The sequence below is a fragment of the Vombatus ursinus genome, unplaced genomic scaffold (assembly GCF_900497805.2).
Source record: "Vombatus ursinus unplaced genomic scaffold, bare-nosed wombat genome assembly UNPS02014867.1, whole genome shotgun sequence".
Taxonomy (NCBI): domain Eukaryota; kingdom Metazoa; phylum Chordata; class Mammalia; order Diprotodontia; family Vombatidae; genus Vombatus; species Vombatus ursinus.
Window position 1 is genome coordinate 3,591,966 of NW_020954645.1, and position 23,469 is coordinate 3,615,434.

The 23,469-nt window shown below is 35.6% G+C and overlaps 1 protein-coding gene across 8 annotated transcripts in view; it reads right to left on the reverse strand.

The window, feature by feature from the left end:
- Nucleotides 1–23,469, reverse strand: part of MAP4 (microtubule associated protein 4) — a 252,228-nt gene that overhangs the window by 122,187 nt on the left and 106,572 nt on the right. For all 8 annotated transcript variants that reach the window (XM_027842119.1, XM_027842124.1, XM_027842122.1 and 5 more), the window contains exon 5: nucleotides 15,702–15,770. In XM_027842119.1, the coding sequence (XP_027697920.1) occupies nucleotides 15,702–15,770 (69 nt within the window). The remainder of the gene's footprint in view (nucleotides 1–15,701; nucleotides 15,771–23,469) is intronic.

Below are 23,469 nucleotides of genomic sequence, written 5' to 3' on the forward strand. Positions count from 1 at the left end.
GGTGGTGGTGGTGGTGGTGGTGGTGGTGGTGGTGGTGGTGGTGGTGGTTGTTGTTCAGTCATTTCAGTCATGATCATACTGGCCATTTTCTCGGCAAAGATACTAAAGGGGTTTTCCATTTCCTTCTCCAGCTCATTTTACAAATGAGACACCTGAGGCAAACAGTATTGAGTGACTTGCCCAAGGTCACACTGTGTCCTTGTCTGAGTGTCTGAGGTCAGATTTGAACTGAAGAAGATGAGTCCTCCTGACTCCTAGCCCAGCACTCTATCAACTATACCACCTCTCTGCCCTATACTTCAATATGCTACTATACTCTAAATCTAGCACTTGATCTATTATGCCATGTTGTCTTCTACTAGATATTCTTGCAAGCTTTAAATTTTATAATCACTATAATTTAAAAGCACATTCAGAAGCACCCACATACTCACCGCTACGTACCCTTTACTCTATTTACCAGGTGTCCTGCAAGCCTTGCCAGGTCACTAAGGCGAAGATTCCTGAGCCTGCCTTACCTATGACCTATATTTATAGAATGGATCCATTCTGTATCATCAAATGTACTCTTTTCACTAAAGTAAGTAAGTACCTCTAAGCATTAGCAGTCAAACTATAGTACTTCAGGCATGCTCAGAGTATCTACATAATAAGCTTGGAGAATTCATTGTAGATATAACTTCTTAATGGAAAAACTGATTGCAGTAAACTTCTGTTGATCCAAAATGGTTAGAAAATGGAGTGTTCTACTTGACCATACTGGAAAACCAGAATCTCACAAATACCATACAAGGATAACCAGTTTTCAAAGTAACAGTCTATACTAACTACATGACCATGGGAAAAGCATTTAACTATTCGATACCTAAAGTACAGACAGGCTATATATCAATGAGGAAAGTTTCCACACTGGGAGTTCCCCCACATTCATAGGTCTAGATGAAAAATATTTTGTCACACACACACACACACATACACATGCACGCACACAGACCCACAGATACACACACACACGAATGACAGTGTATTAAATTGGTTTGATCAATATTTTCACTCTAAATATCTTGGAAATTGTTTTCTTTAAAAATGCTGGCATCATCTAATAAATGTTTATTTACAGGAAGCCACTTTCACTCTTTATTCTCAGCTTCCTCTTCTATAAAATAAGGGGTCTGGACAATTACCTTTATATCTTTACAAGATCCTTTATAGCTCTAAATCCTATGATCTTTTCAAAAAAAAAGTAGTGAATGTGTTTAATAAAACAAAAAAGTTACATGAACTTCTCAAATATTTAGATTTTAGATAGATGTAAATTTACTACATTATGTAAGACTTTATTCTAATATCACCAGGCAATTTCCAGGTCAGATAGAACAGGAATCTTTCTGAGCTTTCATCAAGTCACTTAAGTGTATGTCATGAAAATCCATGGTGGTCCTGGTATTAGAAGACATCATGGTTCTGAAGTTTATTCACAAAACTCTTGACAACTTACCTCCAAATAAGGAAGATGACACCAAAATACAACATTGCAATATTACTGGAAGATGTTTATTAGTGCAATTTATTTACTACAATAATCATGTTAAATGTCACAGAACACAAATTATTAGGCCTACAGTCACAAAAATACAAACAGATTATGAAGTGGATCATAAAATATTATTTTAAAAAGTTTTACATGTCTCTAGCACTGGGCCTAAAAAGGATGGTAAAGAGATAAAGTCATAACATTTAGATAAAGAAGCAACACAGTTTGGTAGCTAACTGGCAATTATAGATTAGTTCATTTAGCCACAATGATCATGGTACATAATCCCATTACAGAGCACATTTTCCTCTTGGGACTTACATGAAACTTTAAACTCAACATTAAAACTCTTGCTCTAAAGGGAAACATCATATTCTACCCAAATGAAGCAATCTAAAGTATTTAATATGAGATAACCTTTACTGGTTAACAAAATGGACAACAGAAAAATTTTTAAAGTCCATAAATGATTTATTGCAGAAAAACAAAAAACTAAATAAAAATATTTTTGGAATGGAAATGAAAGGAAACTAAATTGATGTTAGTAATATGGCTTTTGGAGAGGTTGTGTCTTTAACAGTATTTTCCATTGCAATAATTAGACCCTTCACCCACTACGCAAAAGACTCGGTTGTATTCCACTGAGACACCCGACCGCAGTTCAACATAATCCTTTTATTTGGATGTGGCACTGATCTTTGTTATATGGAATGGATGAATGTAAAGTTTGCTTTCCAAAAAGATCAACATTTCCCTATTTGCAATGCTCACTATCAAAAAAAATTTAAAAAAAAATTTTTTTTGTATATATGAAAACTGGTATTTGCCATCTACACACCAAACATATTGTGTGTGTGTACATGTGTGTGCATGTGCATGCATAATTAACTTTACGGAGTTCCCTGTTATGGTAAGTTTTCAGATGAAGCAGGTATAGTTCCTACCTTCAAAATTAAGCCTCCTCTCTAGAATCAGGAGCCACAGAATTTTTGGCAGAGAAAACCAAATCACAACAGTCTTATACACTTAGGAATTGGTTCCCAAATCCCATAAGTCATTGTAGGGTTTTGTTTTGTTTTGTTTTGTTTTTAGCAAGGCAATAGAGTGGCTTTAAGATATAGGTCTTAATTCACTATTACCTAATACCTAGATAGTCAGGGAATCTGTGTACTCCAAGGCCTAGACCAAAACGTTTTCTGCTACCTCACAGCTGTGGTCTTTGAGGTGCTTACTACACAATTTTCTCCAGCAGAATGTGCCTTATTCCCCCAAGGTTTTCAAATACTGGCAACCAGCACTCTACCTACCATTTCCTAATATAGTATATGATACCTTAGTCCTTGGAAAGTATATTTAAAAAATTAAGTTTAAATAAAAGACTTCAAGTTATTACTTTTACTGTTCAGAAGAATTTCAGAATGCTCTCTTTGAACAGATTAAATCAGTTCAAATCTTTAGTGAGAGAAAGTCCTAAATCCTGAGGCACTATTACTAAGTTAAATCTGGCAAACTGGTTTATGAAAATGCTTCTAAGATGAGCCTTCAGAGCAAATGATATCCCACTGGTAAGATAACTAAGAATGTTATACTACAAAGTTATACTACAAGATTATATAATAGGGTAAAACTATTACGCTACAGGGTTGTGTCAGAATATACCATAGAGTTGAGGAGATCAAATGAGTTAACATATCTAAAGCTCTTTGCAAACCACAAAGCATTACATATGTTACTACCATTACTATTTATTACTTTTGCTACTACAGGTTGTATTCTATCCTCTGATTGTTGCCACATCCTCACATCAGAGATCTTATAATGATCTCCAATAATATCTACTTTTCCATAAACTTTCAGAATCAAAGTAAAGAGAGTACTTTTCTCTAGCACTCATCCCAGATCAGAAGAATTTAAATATTTGTCATTCTGTCCAATAATGTACACCTACTCTATGACTGCTAATTGAAAATCCTTAAGTGCTCACTTTTAATTTGTGCAATAATTCTCCATTCACAATTTAAAATTTCAAAATGGCTTCATTTCAGAGAAACTAATGTGCATCTCAAAACCTTCTTTAGCAGTCAATATCAGTCTTCTTTTAAAATCTGAAGCTAGCCTCTTATGTAACATCAACTGCAACTAAAAGGAAGGTAGAAATCATAAGGATGTTTCACATATTGGATGAAAAAATGGACCAACTAAACAGAGTCTATTTATTACCTAAAATACTAACAAGACTTTTTAAATCCAAAATTCAATGAAGGCTCTAGGTTTCTAAGAAGTTTGAGGAAACTAAGGATTGAGCATAAAGAGGTGACATTTAGGTGTCTCTTAAAAAGTAAGAACAACATCAAAATATATTCATGTTAACTTTAAATGTGAATAGTTTTTATATGCAGGTCATTATGCCAAAAAAATAGAAATGAAGACCCATGAATCATATTGGCTCAATATGTTGAACCTACAAGAAGGTACTTAAACAACTTCACAGACACCACCTTAGAATTTTGTATCAGCCATGCCAGATTTGTTAACATTTTACTCTTCTCCCTTTACCCCTCTGTCTCTCTTCATGTTGTGGTGAGTCATCATGACAGTCTCATTGAATTGAGATTTTTTAATATTAGTACCTAATGAAAATATAACTAGCTATTCAATTTTATCTTTTGGTATAGCATATGAAGGTAACTTTTTCTTGGAATTGAGATATGGTGACTTGGCTTTAAAAATTAGGGCTTGAGTCTGTTATTTTTTTTTTTTAATTCAAAACGTGAGCATTTTTAAACCAACGCACGGATTTTCATAAACTGCTTTAGTTTGAAGAATGATTTTTACATTTTCAAAAACGGATCAAAGTTATACAAAAGTTAACACATTACAGTGATTGTTATCAGAGCAAATGAAAGAAGTACTGATTACCCAGAGGATTAAACTAATGTTAAGAGCAAATTCACAGGCAGAGGGGAAAGAGAGGAAGGATGGCTGCAGTCATGGTGGACCCAACCCCTTATGGAAGCACAATTTTTCTTTTGGTGCCACATTCCCCTCATCCGTTCAGAAGGGTTGATGAAATGAAAATGACCAACCAAAAATGAAAAATGAAAACTAAAAAAAGTCAAACTAAATTCTTAAAAATTTAAAATGAGTTAAAGGTAAATTGAAATACATGAGGTAACTTTTTTTTTAAATAGTGCAATTAAAAAATCCATTATGCACTTTTGTGCTTACAAAAGAAAGGAGGTTCCAACAAGCCCTGCAGTACACAAAGGAGAAGTAGTGGAATGCTCAGGCATCAGCAGAAATGGGCCCTGGAGAACTACCCTCCGGCTTCTTCTACATCGACAGGGTCCAGGAAGGGAAAGCAAAGCTCGGCAAAATGTTGGAAGTTTTAGAACTGTAACGATGGTTAGAAAAGACCACTGATCTGTTGATGGTAGCAGCCCCAGTGTAGAGGGGACACACTAGGCTTCTAGGAGAAGAGAAAGAAATAGGAAAGGGGAAAGAGAATAGAAAAGAGAAAGGTAAAAAAGCACAAGACATTAGTAAACAGCAAGTTTAGCATAGCAAAATGCTTATCAAATTCTGTGCCATTTTTATTGCAGGCCTTCCCTCAGACCAGGTAACAGTTGTAGAGGAAAGTGAGAATGCAAAATTTTCAGACTGGTGGCTACTATTTCATGCAATAATTAGTGATGGCCAAACCAAAGAATTAACTCACAACACACTCCTCAAGCTGCATTTTCATTAATACATATACATTAACAATAGAAATGTAAATTTAAACAAGATATTAGTGCAGAAGGTAAACCCTGAGTACAAAAGAAAATTAGTGAACTACCTACTTACGATTAAGCCACAAGGCAAAAGTCTTGATCTTGCCAAGGTATGAATATTTCATTTCATCCATAGGTGAGATGATATCCCAACCCAGAAAAGTGGTCTTCCAAAACTCACTTCACGTTTGTTCTGATACTGATAACAAGCAGCTCTACCTTTTGATGCAAAGTTTGAAGAAGGTACATGATTGTGGAACATACAAGTCCATGCACCACGATTTCTCTAATACTCTTATTTTTATGCTCTAAAATACTGGCCATTAGGAAGAGTCTTACTTGGAAAGTCTGTGTCTTATCTCCCTCTGGGTTAAACACCAAACATAGACTATGGCAGGGAAATACTGTTACATGAATTTTTAAGTGATCTAATAACTTAATATTAAAAGTCAATCCAACTAAACTTTTAAAAACTATATTTCAATAAATCAGTATGAATACACAAAATGTCATAACATGTCATTTCCTGAGTGTCTCTCCATCATGTTTCTTTATTCATTCTCATGTCTTGACTTTTGCATAATTCGATTGAGTATGTACTTTATTCTTTCTTTCAATAGTAAAATTTTGTTTATCACTAAATTGATCATCCAGCTAAAATTCACTTATACCATGACTAACCAGTTTGCCCAAGGACATTTGTTAAATAATGAATTATCTCACCACTTTCTCTTCCATGTGTTTATCAAACACTCATCTTATTTATCTGCTTGGACATTCCGTATTTTTCCTTATTCTGTTCCAATAACCTATATTTCTCCATTTTTGCCCAGTACTAAGTGTTTTTACGACAACCTTTATATATGACCTCTTAAAACTTGGGAGTATGAGTCCTTCAAGTTTTTTCCTTTCAATCAGCATGCATATTGAGGTTTTTGCCAATATCTTTCTCCATATAAATTCTACTATATTTTGTTCTATTACTGGCATGTGAATTAATCAGTATTGTATTACATTTGTAAATTGATTTAATGAAGTGTCATTTTTACCATTGTAGAAAGAAAATAGAGATCAGTCTATGATTTGCTGCTGGGGCAGGCAGGGGTGAGGAATTGGACAAAGATCCCCAGCCTTTTCAGTCTTCTCCAACTAGCCCAGATCTTATCATTTACATGGAACAGAGAAGCATGACTGGGGAGAGTGTGGTTGGAAAAAGGTTGAAAACAATTTCCTCACCATTTTCATTTAGCAACTTTTCCGTTTAAGGAAGTAGAACCCTAGGGATCACTTTCCCCAAACAGGAGGGTATAATATTCAGATGAGAAGACATAGAGGAGTGAAGAGTTTAAGGAGCATATAGAATCTGAGCCTGAACATCTCAAGTCTCCAGGCAAAGTCCAGATGAAAGGGCTACACCAGTTCCCGACCAGAGAAGCCTACTACACATATGAGTGATGTGCCTTCCATCAAGAGAGCAGAATAGCAGTTGACTGATGACAGCACTTTAGCTGAACAGTGAAAAACAACTGCTAGGGGCAGCTAGGTGGCGCAGTGGATAGAGCACCGGCCCTGGAGTCAGGAGAACCCAAGTTCAAATTCGGCCTCAGAGCAGACATTTGACACTTAATAGTTGTGTGACCCTGGGCAAGACAGTTTTTTGGCAACCCCAATTGCCTTGCAAACTAACAAACAAAAACTGCTTCTCCCCCTCCCCCCATCTCTTTCACAGAAAGGCTTTGTAATCAAAGCATCCATCATTAAATGGGATAAGTAACTAAAAGCTTTAAGCATTTTCCTATAAGTGAGAGGCTTAAAACATGAGAGCCCAGCAGCAGATTATTAGATGAGAGCAGTACAACGACATCAACAGAAGGTGGCTGTGCTTTGGTATCAGGAGCATGAATTGTCTAATGGTATATACCAGCCATGTATGTTCTCCATGAGCACACATGTACATAGGTGGCCCTGATCACATGCTCCCATATAAGAATGCCCCACATGTGATCTATGAATGTTTAGACCGGGATGGGAAATTGGGGGGGGGGGGGTAGGAGAGACGACACATGTGCGGGTGTGTATGGAATCCATGTTTATAAGGGAATATTTTTCTTGTTACTTTTATTATCATGCTATTTCAGGTTTGAACTAAGTATGTCTTCTGGATGACAAAGAAAAGTAAACATATCAGCAAGGGTTCAAACTATGGTTTAGACAGATTATATAGTAGAATGAGTTTTCTGCAACCCAAGGCTTGGGGGGGGGCCCAGAGGGGGAGGAGGAAACTACTATGTACTGGTCTAATCCAGAAGTTCCATGACCTTGCCCTTTAAAGATTTTGATAACTATATCTCAATTAGCTTCCTCGGTAATCTTATGGATTTTACTTTAACATTTTAAAAATAATATACTCAGAAAAGCTCCATAGGCATCTTTAGACCGCCAAAGGGGTCAATGACAAAAAAAAGGTTAAGGACTTCTGATCTAATCCATCCACAGATATATTTCCTTGATTGTTTTTAATGTCTTCGTTTATTTTAGTTATTAGAGTGTTCTGCTTGTCCTTACTTATAAAAGTCCTCTGTGTGTGCTTGTATCCAGATAAGGTCAAATTTCCAGTTTTTTAAAGGTTTTGTTATTGTACATGCAGTATTTTTTTTTTTATGGATTTTCCTCAATTTTTCTGCTACTATATAAGAGCATGGAAAGAGGCAGTAGATACAGATAATCTGGATTCTAGCCCTCCTCCAATAGGTGCCAGCTTTGTGATCATGAAGAAGTCATTCAACCTCTCTTCACTCTAAGTAACTCTCTAAGACAACAAGGTGCAAAGTAGCTGACAATCTGTACCAATAAAGGGATTTTCTAACCAATAATTCCCATGTACTCAGATGAATTCACTTATTGTCACAATTTCAATTTTATTTATTTTTTTTTTTGGTTAGGCAAGTTAAGTGAGTTGCCCAGAGTCACACAGCTAGGAAGTGTCTGAAGCCAAATTTGAACTCAGGTCCTCCAGGGCCAGTGGTTTATCCACTATGATACCTAGCTGCCATATATAGATATAGATACAGATATAGATATATGTAAAACAATTTCTTAGCTTAGATAATCCTACCTTCTGGATCCCCTATTATATCAGCTGCAAAAAAACCCAGTATTTTGACCCTTTTGTGTCTAATGTTGATCTCTATTTTCACATATTATTCCAAGTGACAGAATGTCTCATGTCAATCATAAATGGTAAGAGTAAGCATACTTAATTCATTCTTCTATTTTTGTTTAAAAGAAGAATGCTTTCAATGTTTCTCCACTGCACATTATATATTATATTGGTTTTTGGTTTAAAACCAGATCCTTTTTTATTGTGTTGATGAAACTTTTCTCTATTTCTTTTCTTTCTAGGATCAGGGTAAAAGAATGTTAGATTTTATCAAAGGTATTTTGGGTATCAAATGATATAATCATGAGTTAATTTTTTTTTTAAATGCTGTACTAGTTTTCTAATCTCAAACTAAACTTGCATACATGGTACGCTACTTAGTTATGATTTATTGTTCTTAATATACTGCTCTGTTCTGTTGCCAATATTTTATTTGGCATTTATTTAGCATCAAAAATGCACAAAGGAAATTAGTCTCAAATTTTCTTTTTAGGGTTTTTGTTGCAAGGCTTTAAAATCAACATATGATATTTGATTCAAAAGATACAAGGTAGAATTCCATATTCTAAAGTATTTATCAATATATAATTCTATATAGGAATTATAATCTAATATAATCTAGAATCTATAGTTCTAAGTATGAATTATTGATTCTAAAAGGTTTGCAGTAATAGTTCATTTTGGAATACATTAATGATATTAGTAGTTCTTCCTCTGAAACTGGCAGAATTAAATTATTAATTTCCTACTGTGTCAGGTTCAGTCATTTATGTTTTTGCACAAACTCATTCATTTAAATTTTCCCATTTGTTGCCAAACAGCTGCATGCAACCTATTCTGCTGATATTTTCAACTTATTTTATGCTTGCTGTGATCTTGTCTTTCTTATAATTTTTCTGGAATCTGTTTCCTCTTTCTTTTTAAAAATTAATCTTACTAGCCATTAATCAATTTTATCAGTTTTTATGAAAAACCAGTTTGATTTTATTTATCAATTAACATAATCAGAGGATAATAGATTTAGAATTAGAAAGGATATTTAGAGGCTATCTAGCACAACCCCTCATTTTACAGATGAAATAACGAAGGCCTATGTAAGTTAAATGACCTATCCAAGTTCACTCATTGTTTAGTCCTTTCAGTCAGTGTTCTCCTTTATTAGAATATTAAGCTCTTCTGGGGCAGTAACTATTTCAGCTTTGTATTATTTCTATTCTGAGGGCTTAACAAGGTACATTTTTATATATAGATCTATATAGATCTATAGATATAGCAAGTGTATAATTATTCAATCATTTGTTGTTATTGTTTCTCATTTGATAGTTTAAAAGAAAATAGAGTCAATGAGACAACCTAACTAAACTTTTGGAATGTAGGCAAAGTAGTCATGAGGAGAAAATTTTATCTCTTAATACTTCTGTCAACAAAACAGAGAAAGAATAGAAAAATAAATTAGGCATGCAACTAAAATAAAATTTAGAAAAATAAGAAACCTCAACTAAATGTCAAAATACAAATTCTGAACAATCAAGAAATTAAAATGTCTCTACCACATGCCCCTCCCAAATTAAATACTAAAATAAATCATTAACTAGTCTTATTTTTTAGGAAAATCAAATGACTAATATTAAAAAATGAAGAATTCACAAGAAATGACAAAATAAAGGTAATTTTTTAAAACTAATTTGCTCAAATAACTGCCAATAAAACTAAAAACATAAATGAAAAGGGTAACTATTTACATAAATATAAAATAACCAGATTAAGAGAACAAGAAACAGCAACTTTAAATAACCCAATCTTGATTTTTTTTTATGTTTAATGTATTTTACTATTTTAATCTCTTTCTTCCTTTTCTGTTAATCAAATATATATTTTAACACAAAATTCCATTTTATTTCTTCTGCTAGGATTACAGGCTCAAAGCATAAAATACTTTATTTACTTATTTATTATTTAAAACAAGTATTTTCAATGACCAGTTCTTTGATGTCCTTTGTTGTTTAAAAAAGTGTTTTCAAACAATATGGTTTCATTTAAGGGTATGTAATTTGAAAGCTCTATTCTGATAGTAAATATTTGTCCTATTTCTAGAAGTCTGAAAACAGCCACTGGTATATTTTTTACTGGTAACTTTTCTTTCATGGCATATGTAGTATTTCTCCTCTATTTTTGTAATTCTGAAATTGACAATTAAGTACTTTCAAGAATGGTAGTTAGGCTCTCAATGGGGGGGGGGGGGGCGGTAATATGTGGCCCCTCGGGCTATGCACACCCTCTCCACTTATAGCGTATTGCCAGTTTTGGTCCCCTCTGGAAAAAGTTTTTTCAAATCAGATTCTTGAACACCAAAGAGTACGTTGTCTACACTTTTTTCTTTTTCATTGCCTTTTTGAGTCATGATTAATCTAGGGTTTCTACTTCTTGCTTTATCTTCCAAATCGTTTTTACTTTTATTTTATTTTTCCCTGTATATTTATTAGTTGTTTCTAAAGTTCTGCTACCCAAAAAGTTTCTTTTTTCTATTTTAATTTCATCATCTATTGATCTTTGGGAAACTCTTATTCAATTATTTTTCAGTAGCATTAAAGTTCATTGTTTTTGGATGTTATTTGAGCGTTCACAAATTATTTCTTCATTGTGCAGGTGGGAAGAGGGTAGTGTTTAGAAAACGGGAGGTTTCCTTTCAGTCCTTTTAATGCATTTATTACATATTTTATTCTTTGGTATTTCCTCTATCCTGTCTGGTCACTTTCCATTTCAACTTCTCCTGCTAAAGAGATTTTATCCTTTGAATTTTTTATGTTACAGAATTTCTTTAAAAAACTATTCATTGTAACAACTAAATACTTACTAACTGAAAAAAATAAATTTAATAAAGGAAAAAAAAGAGAAAAATGGTTAAGCAAAACTGACTGATAGACGATGCCTGGAAAGAAGTAGATGAAACTTTCCACACATGTAGTTCCTCCACCCTTCCTTCAAGCAAGGATTCAAAATGACCATTACCTTCAATTCAAATTCAGCTTTCTTTTGGTGTTGTCTTAATTCATTATTATAGCCACTCTATGCTCTGTCTGTCTGGTTCTGCTTTCTTCGCTCGGTTCATAGTCTCCCCTATATTTCTATAATTTCCTCACATTCATTGTTTCCATAAACAGGATTTGCTCAGGGCACCCAGTTGGTTTCTAGTCCTTCACTATCTCAAAAAGCTCTGCTATGAAAATTTTGTATATATATAAGCCCTTTCTATCTTTGAGGTCATTGGGATACAAGTCCAGTGGTGATATTCCTGGATAAAACAGAGGAAGAATTTAATGCTTTTTCTTAAAATGGTTGGAAACATTCATATGATCAACCAACAATGCATGTTATGTCTTAACCACAGCTCTTCCAACATTGGATATTTTATTTTTCATACCATCTTTGCCAATTTGTCCAGTATGAGATGAAACCTTAGCAATTTGTAATTTCAATTTCTCTTACTGTTAAGTGTTTGGACGGTTTTTCAGATGACTGTTGTACTGCAATGCTTCTTTTCAAAACTGTGCATGTTTTTTGATCATTTGCCTTCTGGGGCATGCCTTTCATATTTTTGTCAGTTCCCTACATATTATGTTTATCAGACTTTGTCAGAGATGTTTGCTGGAAAGATTTTTGTCCCCCCTCCACAGTCCTCTTCTTATTGTAATCGCATTGATTTTTGTTCATGCAAAGAGTTTTAATTTTTAATTAAATTTTTTAAATTGTCTTTTTTTGCTTTTTGTGATTAATCATCTCTTTGTCTTGTTTTCATTAGGAATTGTCCCCTTAACCACAAATATGAATGATACCTCCTAATGTTTCTAAAATACGATCTTATACAACAAGTTCATATACATTTGAAATATTGTGGGATATGGTGTAAATGGTCTCAACCTCTTTTCTGTCTAAATGTTTTCCAATCTATTTTCATTTGTTACTGGTTGTGACTTATCTAATCTGTTTCACTTACCTATTTTTCTTTTTTTAGTCATATCAATTAGGTCTGGTGATTACTTCTTTATAATAATGATAATTTTTAAAAAGAAATTTTAAGCTACTAAAGGTTGTAAGTACATTGACACTTTTGGAACATCCTGCATAATGTGAATCAATGAAAAGCAAGTATTAAGTGTTGATTGTGTATCAAACATTTTACGAAGTGTTCAGGATACAAAAACTTTGAAGAGAGGGTTCACTGGCTCAAGGAGTTTGCATTCTAACAAGGGAGAAAACACATCTAGGGGAGTGATGCCCAGGGAAAGAATGTTGCAAAAACGGCAAGTGGAGTAATAGACTGGAAATCAATACATCCTTCCCAAAAATAACGGCAGTAGTTTGATTAAGGTTATCAGAGCAAGAGAAAGAAACTGTGAGGTGTAACTGTGAGTGGCAGGAGCAAGGGAGAAAATGCAGGTGCATGAACATAAGGGCCTGACTGTCTTCTGCAACAAAAGACAATTTATAGTGTCTTTTCCCCTATTTATAATTTTAATTTATTTCTCTAGGCTTCCAGTGGTTTTTCATTTCAAAGAACACTCTCCTGGCTGTAGATACATACTTTTTATCATAGTGGTGTTTATCATAAGATGGGTCCTTTCATTCTTAGGCTTTAATAGGTTTATATAACATAAATAAATTATTTTGCCAAAGTTGCATTATTTACATAACTAATTATGCTCAGTGTTTTCTTAATATTGAACCATTCTAGCATCCCTGATACAAATCCAACTTGGTCACTGTAAAATTTTTTGGATATATGTTGGTGTAATCTCATTACTACTACTTTATTTAAAATTTTGCCATATATAGTACAACACACAAGCTAGAACTGTTTCAATTAAGAAGGTTGTGCTACACACTGAGGGCAGCTGTGGTTAAGTTTGTCCCAGCTGTGAGGACTTTGGGCAAGAAGGTCAAAAAAGTCAACAAGGTACCTAGGGGTCTCAGGTCAGGAGCTCTCCAACAAAGTCTCCCAAGAGACTTTTACATTCCTCTTGCCCAAAGGCCCACGGAGGGGCAGAGCCAAGATGGTGGAATAAAAGCAGTGACTTGCTTGAGCTCTCCCCCAAACCCCTCCAAATACCTGTAAAAAAAAAATGGCTCTAAACCAAAAGGCCCACTGCTGAGTCCCAGATGAAGCCACCATGAGAGGTGTGGTTAAGGGAAAAGAAATGGCTTATGGATAAATCTGACACCAACTGGCTGACGGTTGTGGGGGAGGAGTTAACTTACACCTTACCAAGTTTCCCCAAAATCCTAGTCCAGAATGGTAATACTGCTAAATAAATGTATTAGCTCTTTCTTTCCCAGAGAAATCAATGACCTTATAAGTCAACTGTTCAGATTAACTCATTAGCATGTCCTCCCCCTCTAGGGTGTCTATTTCTAAAGATCTAGATACAAGATGTCTCCATTTTTTAGAACCTCATACTCATGGCAGTAAGAACCACCCTCAAGGGCTGTTTTCTTTTCTTTTATACAAATAGCAGACAGGTATGCAAAACATTTTCCTTGAAAATCATATGACCTAAAATGTCTTTACTGTCATTACTTTGGGAAAAAGTCTATCTATGTGATAGTCCATTTTAGTTCCATTAGAATAAGGAGTTATATTCTAATCATAATAGAGATGTTACAATAAAAAATTGAAAGAATCTGGAAGGTATTGTAATTATTTCTATCACCAATGATTAACAGTGCTTTCAACATATAAGCTACATAATAAATTATTGAATTAATAAAAGAAAGAATGAGAATGAGTCATCAATTCCCACAGTGTCATTGGGAGATATGTAGCTAGCAATATCAACTGAATTTCCCAAAGTCAAACAACCCAGAGTAAATGCAGAAATAACTAGCTGTTGCCAAATTCAATATACAGATTTATCAAAGAGCTTTCAGCAGAATAACTGTTCTCCTTGGTTGGACCTTTCCATGTTCAGGAAATCAGAACAGGAAAATCCCTGGTATTTAGCCTAGATGAGTGGGGCAGCCCCAGCCAAGATAAAAGAGAGGCAAAGATCCCAGGATACATATAGAAGAAGCAACTCAGAGACAATGCATAATCCTCTATTATACAACTGCCTGGCTCACCACTAAGTCAACATGCACATCTGCTGACTGCATTTGTGTCTGCAGAGGCAAGAGAGACAGACAATACTTATTACTTCTCTAGTTTTATCCTTCTCTTCCACTGAGAATGATCTTTAAATAGCTGACTCAGTTGGTGAAAATATAGTGACATTTCTCTCACAACCATAATTTAAGTGCAATTATTCATAAAAACAGTGTCATTCTCAGATGGTTGTTGACAATATTCAAGTCACTCAACTGGAATACCTGGTGATAGACTGACACAGTACACTTCTACAGACACTTGCTGCCAAAACAGAGCTTACCACGTAAGTTCCACGAACACATTAAGAGAGTAGTACTGCAAGGGTGTGAAGAAGGAACCATGAAATCCCACAAGAATTTATGTGATAAATTAAAAATATCAAAGAGATAAACGCTAGGGCTTGGGGGAAAGGGGTGGGGGGAAGAAATAACTTCACAATGTCAGCAGCTGAAGCAAGGCATGTAGAAGCAGAGAAAAATACTTCTCAACTATGGGCTTTTTTCATTCTAATATTCAGCTTGGGGAAAGGACTAGAAGCTTTATGTACACAAAAGAAAAGAGTAATTTCAATAAATTTGAGGAGGCACTAATTATCAAACAGAGCAATTAAAGTAAAGGCCTCCATTATGACATTCTCCTTTCCATAGGAATCCCTTAATTAACACCAAGGGGCTCCCAAAATTAAAAAGTGAAAGGTACAGCTCCAGCAAGATTAAGGCAAACTTTTTTTTTTCCTTTTAAGGTTTTATATGGCACAAGTAATATATACAGAAACCCAGGTAATATAAGAATACAGAAAGGCTCTGTCCATACAGTATTACTAGGCATCCTCTTCTAGCCAGGAGTTAATAAGAGTTTCAATAACATTCAGAGGTTCTATTTATGTGATTTAACTATTTAAGAAACACTTACCTAGGGCAGCTAGGTGGTGCAGTGGATAGAGCACCAGCCCTGAAGTCAAGAGGACCTGAGTTCAAATTCAGCCTCAGACCAACACTTGGCACTTACTAGCTGTGTGACCCTGGGCAAGTCACTTAACCCCAATTGCCTAAAAACTTAAAAAAAAAGAAAAAAGAAACAAGAAACACTTACCTGTGGCATCATTCTCTTCTAGTTCATGATCACCATTGGCTAACACTGTTGGTTTGGAAGGTGTAGTGCCTGCAACAACCACATAGAAAATGATTACACACAAGAGTGATTTTTTTAAAAGGGCTTTTTTTCCTTTATTTTTATTCATGATTTTTGTTTTAATGTCATTGGCACTTCCCAATACTATCTCTCCTTGCCCTACAAGAGAGCCAACCTGTATAACAAATTAAAAATTAAAAGGAAGAGTTCATCAAAACTAAAACTTATCAAAAAAGCTAGACATTCCATATAGTCCCATCCACCACCCTTCGCCTTCTTATCCCCCGTTCTGTAAAGAAAGTGTTACTATAATTTCACAGCCTTTAGTTTTGATTGATACAACCAAATTTTAACTGGAGCAATCCTTATTCATCTTCATCACAAACATCTACCAAAGGTTGTTTTTGAAATTTTATCTCCCATACCCCCAAATTATTCTCAATAGGATAAGCAAATAACTAGAGAGATATAGAGGTTCTTAGACCAATATGATTTCTTATTCCATAGCAAAAAGCTATGGAATCTGAATTTTATTCAAATTCCATTGCTATTATAGGATAGAACTGAAAACATCTTAACTTTTAGAGATAATTTCAATCTCCATTTTTGCAGTTATCAAGACAGTTTGCTCAAACAAAGAGAGAGTGTGTGAACGAACACTTCATGATTCAGAAAGTATGAGGAAAATGGTTCTTATAGGCATATTAAAAGGGTTGCAAAAAACAGCCAACCTGACTTCAAACAGATCTCTACACAGAAACTTAGGCTAAAGATGTGATATCATCTGTGTAAACTTGGACATGTCAACTCACCCCGAGTCTCAAAGGGCAACTACAATAAAAATTGCTTTGCTACTGTGGGGTGTTATTTTTTTGCTCACAATGCTCTCTTAAAAAGATATGAGGGAAAGCTTCTATAATCTTCCCCAGAAATAATTCCAAGTTTTCACTGCCGTCACTGAAAAAGGAATCTTTTCTTATATCTACATTGCTTCTGCTATGGCTTCCACTGTCAAAGGTAGTCAAAACATAAAGCATACATAGCTAGATAGCACAATGGATAGAGTGTCAGGCTAGAGTCAGGAAGACTCATCTTTCCGAGTTCAAATTGGGTCTCAAGAACTTATTAGCTCTGTGTCCCTGGCCAAGTTACTTAATACTGTTTGCCTCAGTTTTATCATCTGTAAAATGAGCTGGAGAAGGAAATGGCAAACCACTCTAATATCTTTGCCAAAAAAGCTCTATATGGGGTCATGAAGAGTCAGACACAGCTGAAAATGGCTGAACAACAAGCACAATCCCTCCATTAAATCCCCACACACCACCACGGACATGTGGGTCAAATTATCACCTCTAGTAGCACAGTGACAAATGGCACCCATTCTTGACAAGGCATAGAAACAGGAGTATAGCACTAGCACCTGTGCTAGCGCAATTTAACATCAAAGGTATCACTATGTATTTGATTGACAGGAGAGAGTGGGCTACCAGGTATGATGTGAAAAATGCATACAGTATCTTTGTTCCTTTACTGCATAAACATAGCTCATTGGGTGCCAATCTTTTTAAAATTCCCTTGGGAGCCCAACCCACTGTGGGCCAACGCAGCACAGCCTGTTCTTAGAGCATTATTTGAAATTATGGTGCAGCTCTCATTTTTGTTTTGTTTTTTAAGCACCAATTTGTATCATTCCCCTAAGGGTATCTCAGTGAGGTTCCTCTCAATCCGACAGGGCCAAACAATTTTCAGGCTTGCTCCCTAAAAGCTAAATTCTATAAAGCTCTTCAATCTCTCCAACTACCTTCAAAGCCCTCTTATGTTCCTCACCTCCCCATACTTCCCAATATGTTAATGTTAAGAAAGCAACTACAACCTTAATATTAAACACACACACACACACACACCCCTATTATATCACATTACACACACCCACCATCACCACCTCTCTCACAAACCACTTCCAGAAGGCTACTTACTATTTAAAATGCTGCAAATCCCACCAGCCTATGCATGTGTTGCACAAATCTTGACACAAAAACATTTCCCATACATAAATAAATATATAGAACAAACTCTAATAATATGTAACATACAAAATTTTACCTTGGAATAAAGTAATCTTCACTGGACAACCATAAGTCTTCTAGTCATAAAACGAGTAACAACAAAAACACTTCCTATAAGGTCATCACTAATCCTCTCACTCTACTATATTCAGAAACAGTAAGGCAGAACAGAATGTGCCAAATAACAGGGCCCTAAACCAGGAAGATGCCAATAAATCGCCAGACTTTGATTAAATAAATCCTCCTTTACCTTCACATACTATGAATGCCAACTTACATGTCATATTTGCTAGCTAAAAAATAATAATAATAATAATACTAACTAAAGCAAAGATGGCTAAATTTTTGTAATCCTTTTCCCTGTCACTTGTAACCTAAACTGGTCAGAACCAATAACAATTTTTAAACGGTTGAAATGCAATAATCCGAGCCTGAATCATACAATAGAACTTCTAATTCTCTCTGAGCGCAACAGAGTAATTCATCTAGCTAAAGGATCAAAAGAATGCACATTTCAAAGGCCATTTGGTAGCACAATGTCTTTAGCAAGAAAAATTATTCAACTCAGTTCATTAAAAATATATTTCTGAGCTAGCTCAAAAAGAGGCATGACTCATCGGATAGCTCAGCAGACAAGGAGGTGGGAAATTAAGGGTTCAGGTTTCAATTTGTTTTGATTTAAATAAAGTTTTCTAGAAAGGATGCAGAAAATAGAATAAATTTATTCAGTTTTTTCTTAAAATGGTTTACACATCTCAAACAAACTGCTTGCTTGAAGTCTGCTTTTTTTTTGGTGGGTGGGTTGGGGAGGGAGTGCCTAGGCAATGGGGTTAAGTAACTTGCACAGGTCACACAGCTAATAAATGTTAGGTGTCTGAGACAGCATTTGAACTCAGGTCCTCCTGAATCCAGGGCTGGTGCTCTATCCGTTGCACCACCTAGCTGCCCTGAAGTCTGCATTTTTAATAAAGGAAAATGATAGGAATCTATAGCACTACTATGTACTGTCTGTGTGGTGCCAGGGTATTGGGTCTATTCTGCTTTAATACTACATTTTAAAAACAAAAACTCCACTAACTTCCTTCTACTAGGCTTGCAAATCACAAAAAGATAACAACAAAACATGTTTACATACACATATGAACACACCACATCCCTTCAAGTACGTAATTAAAATCAGCATTTCCACACCTTGTGTTAGAGTTCACCAATTTAGTAGGAAACAACTTTATTTCTATGCACTACTAAACTGTGACAGGATATGCAAATGTTCTACACACAGGAGACTAAACTGATTTGACCAGCTTTAATGGAGCATTAGAAATAACCCTGTGATGATTTTGTTTTATTTATAAAGCAGGTTGGAAGCCACTTTACCACCTCTTCAAACGGCTACTAAAAATCTCTTTTCCACACCAGTTTCTAAGATCAAAAGTGCTTCAGTATACAACTCCTAAGAATAAAGGCACACCCTACAAATGAACTGAGACATAACTAAGGCATAACATGAGACATGTAACAGCACAGCACTATATAACACTATATTAAGTATTAGCTTAATAAAAAATAAGAATCACCTGATTTTTATGGCCACTGCTAGATGTATCTCAAACCTAGCTTTCAAAACCTCTCCCAGCACTCGCACACTCCACCCTCATCAAGCACCATGCTCACTATTGCTCCCCACAGACCTTTCTCATCCGACCGTCTCTTCTCTATCCTGTCCCCTTACTTATTATGCATTCTTACACTTACTTAAATGTGTTCTGTTATTGTCTCTGCTTCAGGAACCGATTCAAGCGCTGCCTGTCACTAATTGTAAGAAACATCCCCTTAAATGCATTTCTTCCTTTCTCAGATTTCTCCAGTATGACTGTATCTCTCCTGGGCATTCTCCCCATTCTACAATCGAGTCCAGCTGTATTTCCTATTATCAACCCAGTGAACATATAATAAACTCCCTGCATCAGATTTCATCTTTACAGCACTCATAGGTGATAGCACACTACTTGGAACATAATAGTAGGCACTTACGAAAAGTTTAAAGAATTACTGAAATCCTCTGAAAATTTAAAAGAGGACTTCCATCTGGGAAAACAAACCACAAAAGGCCAACAAACATGATCTTAGTAGTATGGGGGGGGGGGTTCTTCATGCTATGGAGTTAACATTCAAGAACAAAGAAAATTAACACAACAAGGACCTATTACTTGTCAGGCACTATACTAACGGCTAGGGATACTAAGAGAAAGATAAAAAAGCTACCCTGAAGAGTGCGTGTTCTACTGGGATAAACATATACCCATGGAACAAAGTACAAGACATTTTTGGTGTTGGCGGGGGAGATGGATAGCAGCTAGGAGAATCAGAAAGGCTTCATGTAGGAGGTCAAATTTGAGTTGAGACTGGATGGAAGCAAGGAGACAACGCCATTCAAATATGGAGTAAAGATTGTACAAAGTAACAGGAACACTAAAAAGGGAATATCATGACAGGGGTACCATACAAATAAAACTACAAAACACTATTTAAGGAAATAAATACACACTCAATTAAGAGAAATATTACCTGCTCATAGATAGGCAGAACTAATATAATAAAAATGAAATGCTACCCAAATGAATTTACTTATTCAGAACCATACCAACCAAACTACCAAAGGATCATTTTATAGAGCTAGAAAAAATAATAAAATACATCTGGAAGAACAAAAAGTCAAGAATCCCAACAGAAATAATTTTTTAAAAAAGTTAAAAAGAGAGGCAGCTAGGTTACGCAGTGGATCGAGTTCTAGCTTTGAAGTCAAGAGGATCTGAGTTCAAATCTGGCCTCGGACACTTGACACTTACTAGCTGTGTGACCCTGGGCAAGTCACTTAATCCTGACTGCCTTACCAAAGTAAAAAAAGAAAGGGACGTAGCAGTACCAGACTGCACACTACCCAACAAAGCAAGAATCATCAAAACAATCTGTTGATTAAAACTGGTTAAAAAAGAAAGGGGTTCATCAGTGGAACAGATGAGATACATAAAATACAGAAGCAAACTAATCCAGTAGTCTACAAATGTGTGATAAATACAAAGACCCCCCCAGCTACTTTGTAAGTGATCACTTATCCACAACAAAAGCTGGGAAAACTGGATATAGTCTGTTAGAAATCAGAGTTCACCAGCATATAGATTCCAAATGGAAATATGATATACATATAAAAGGTCACATCGTAAACAAAATGGAGAAGAAAGAAATTACCCTTTGGGGATCAATGGACAGAGAAAGGATTCATGACCAAGCAAGGGATAGGGAGGATCACAGAAAATTAAAATGAACAATTTTAATTATGTAAAATTGAAAGTATTATACAAACATTACAAATGCAGTTAAAGTTAGAAAGGAAACAGGTAACAAATCTTTACATTACAGTTCTGTGATAAAGGTCTTATATAGAAGATATATAAGGAGAATCCAAGGTGAATCAATGAATTAGGATCATTAGATTATAAATTTAGAGTTGAAAGAGGCATTAGAAAATCTGGAATGGACATCAGAAGGCCACCTATACCAACTCCTTCATTTTATAGAACAAGAGAAGGAGACCTACTAAGTTAAGCGACCGGACTAGGGCCTGAGGTCAACTTTTTACTATCAGTGCTCTAGGTGTACACTAAATCATCATGCTGGACAGGAAATAATGCAACAGTGTTTTAAAAGGACTATTGCAGACTAAACAAATGATATAACCTCAAGAGGACCAGTACTATTTCAAAGATGAAAATTTTGCATTTGCAGGATTCAATAAGCATTTATTAAATTCTTATGTACAAGAAACTAGGGATAAAGACCCCCCAAAAGACTCATTTGCCCTCAAGGAATTTACATTCAACTGGGGGAAAACAATGCATACACTAATAAGTAATTAAAAAATAACTATAACTGATGGGACGAAGAAATGCTGAAAAAATGAAAGGTTTAGGAAATACCTCATGTAGGAAGTGGTACATGAGTGGAGCCCAGAGACACTAAGGAGTATACAAGAGGCAAGGCAAAGGGCAGTATCAGACAGGCAAAACAATTCGTGCAAAGGTACAGAGAGATGGGAGAGGGAATATCATGTACAGGAAACAGAAGTAGATGCGTAATGCTTGGCACACAGTACACACTCAATAAATACTTTTTCATTTATTTTTTCAATTACTAAGCACCTATAACATGGAGGTCACTGAATTCAATGCCTTTCCCAGTCCTCCTTAATCTCAGAGTCTTCCTTCTAGGGCAACTCTGAATTTTTCATTTACCATATAGATAGATATAGATCTATTTCATACATAAACACACATAATGTTTGTACGTAGTTTTATGTTGTCTCTCCCATTAGACTATGAGCTCCTTGAGCAGAGACTGTCTTTTGGCTTTCTTTGTATCCCTGGCACTTGGCACTGTACCTGGAATATAACAGATGCTTAATAAGTGCTATCTGAATCCATGCCATCATAGGGTGAGGGAAGGATAGAGATGGGGGGAAGGGGAATTCAAAATTCAAAATCCTGTGGAAGTGAATGTTAAAAACTAAAAATAATTAATTTTTAAAAATTCCTATTTGACTCAATGCAGGGGATGACACAGTTCTATTAAATAGTTGCTAATCTCATGAAGCTTAAAATCCAGTAAAAAGCTACGACCAAGTCAGTATCCAGAGGAGTATAATACTGATGAGATATAATATTATGTGAATTGAATCAGAGATTTGCCAACAAAGTGCTGTAAGGTCCCAGGGGGAAGGATATTTCCAACAGGACAAATCAGAGGTGGGGGAGTGGGGGAGGGGGTGGGCGGCACTCAAGCACTTCCCCCTTGAGCCGAGCTTTAAAGGTCAGACAGGAATTTAACAGGCAAAGGACAAGAAGGAAGGTATTCCAGGTACAGAAGAGCAAGTCAAGGCACAGAAAAAGCCCAGAGAATGTTGGGCAAGAACAGAATAGGAGTGTGCAGTGCAAGAGAGACATGGTAACAAGGCTAGGGGTAGGAGCACAGTGGGGAAGGTGCCAGATTTGAGGTCCTTAAATGTCAGACAAAGGGGAAAGAATGAAATTTACTCAATAGGCAATAGGGAACTACCGAAAACTTTTGAACAGAGGCATGACAGGACCACATCTAAATATAAGGTATCATCAGGTGCTCATCTAGCCTAAGGCAGAGCTCTTATGAGTCACTGCTGAACTAAAAGTAAAATCTGGGATACCAAAGATCCAGCAGAAGCACTGCACTGCCTCCTGGGAATTGTAGTTGCTTCTAATGGTTTTCCTTCTCATTGGCTCCAACAGAAAATGGCATTCTAGGATAAAAGTAAAAGCAGAAGCAAAAGAAAGAAGAAAGTAATGAAAACAGATAGATAAATAGGTAAGAGTAGTGCATCAAGTAATATGCAAAAGTTCAAAAGCATAATGTTCTCTTCAGAATCTAGCTATTACCGAGCCTCAAAAAAAAAATTTGCTAAGGCAAGGGGGGGGAGGGGAGAAGGAGTTAAAATGCATTTCATTAATTTCAGTCAACTGCTTTCCTCATAGGATTCTATGAAAAGGAAAGGCCTACGTATGATGTCGTAAATAAAATGACTAGATTTCAAAGTTCAATGAAATCCACAGCTTTGCCTGGCTTCCACTGTACTG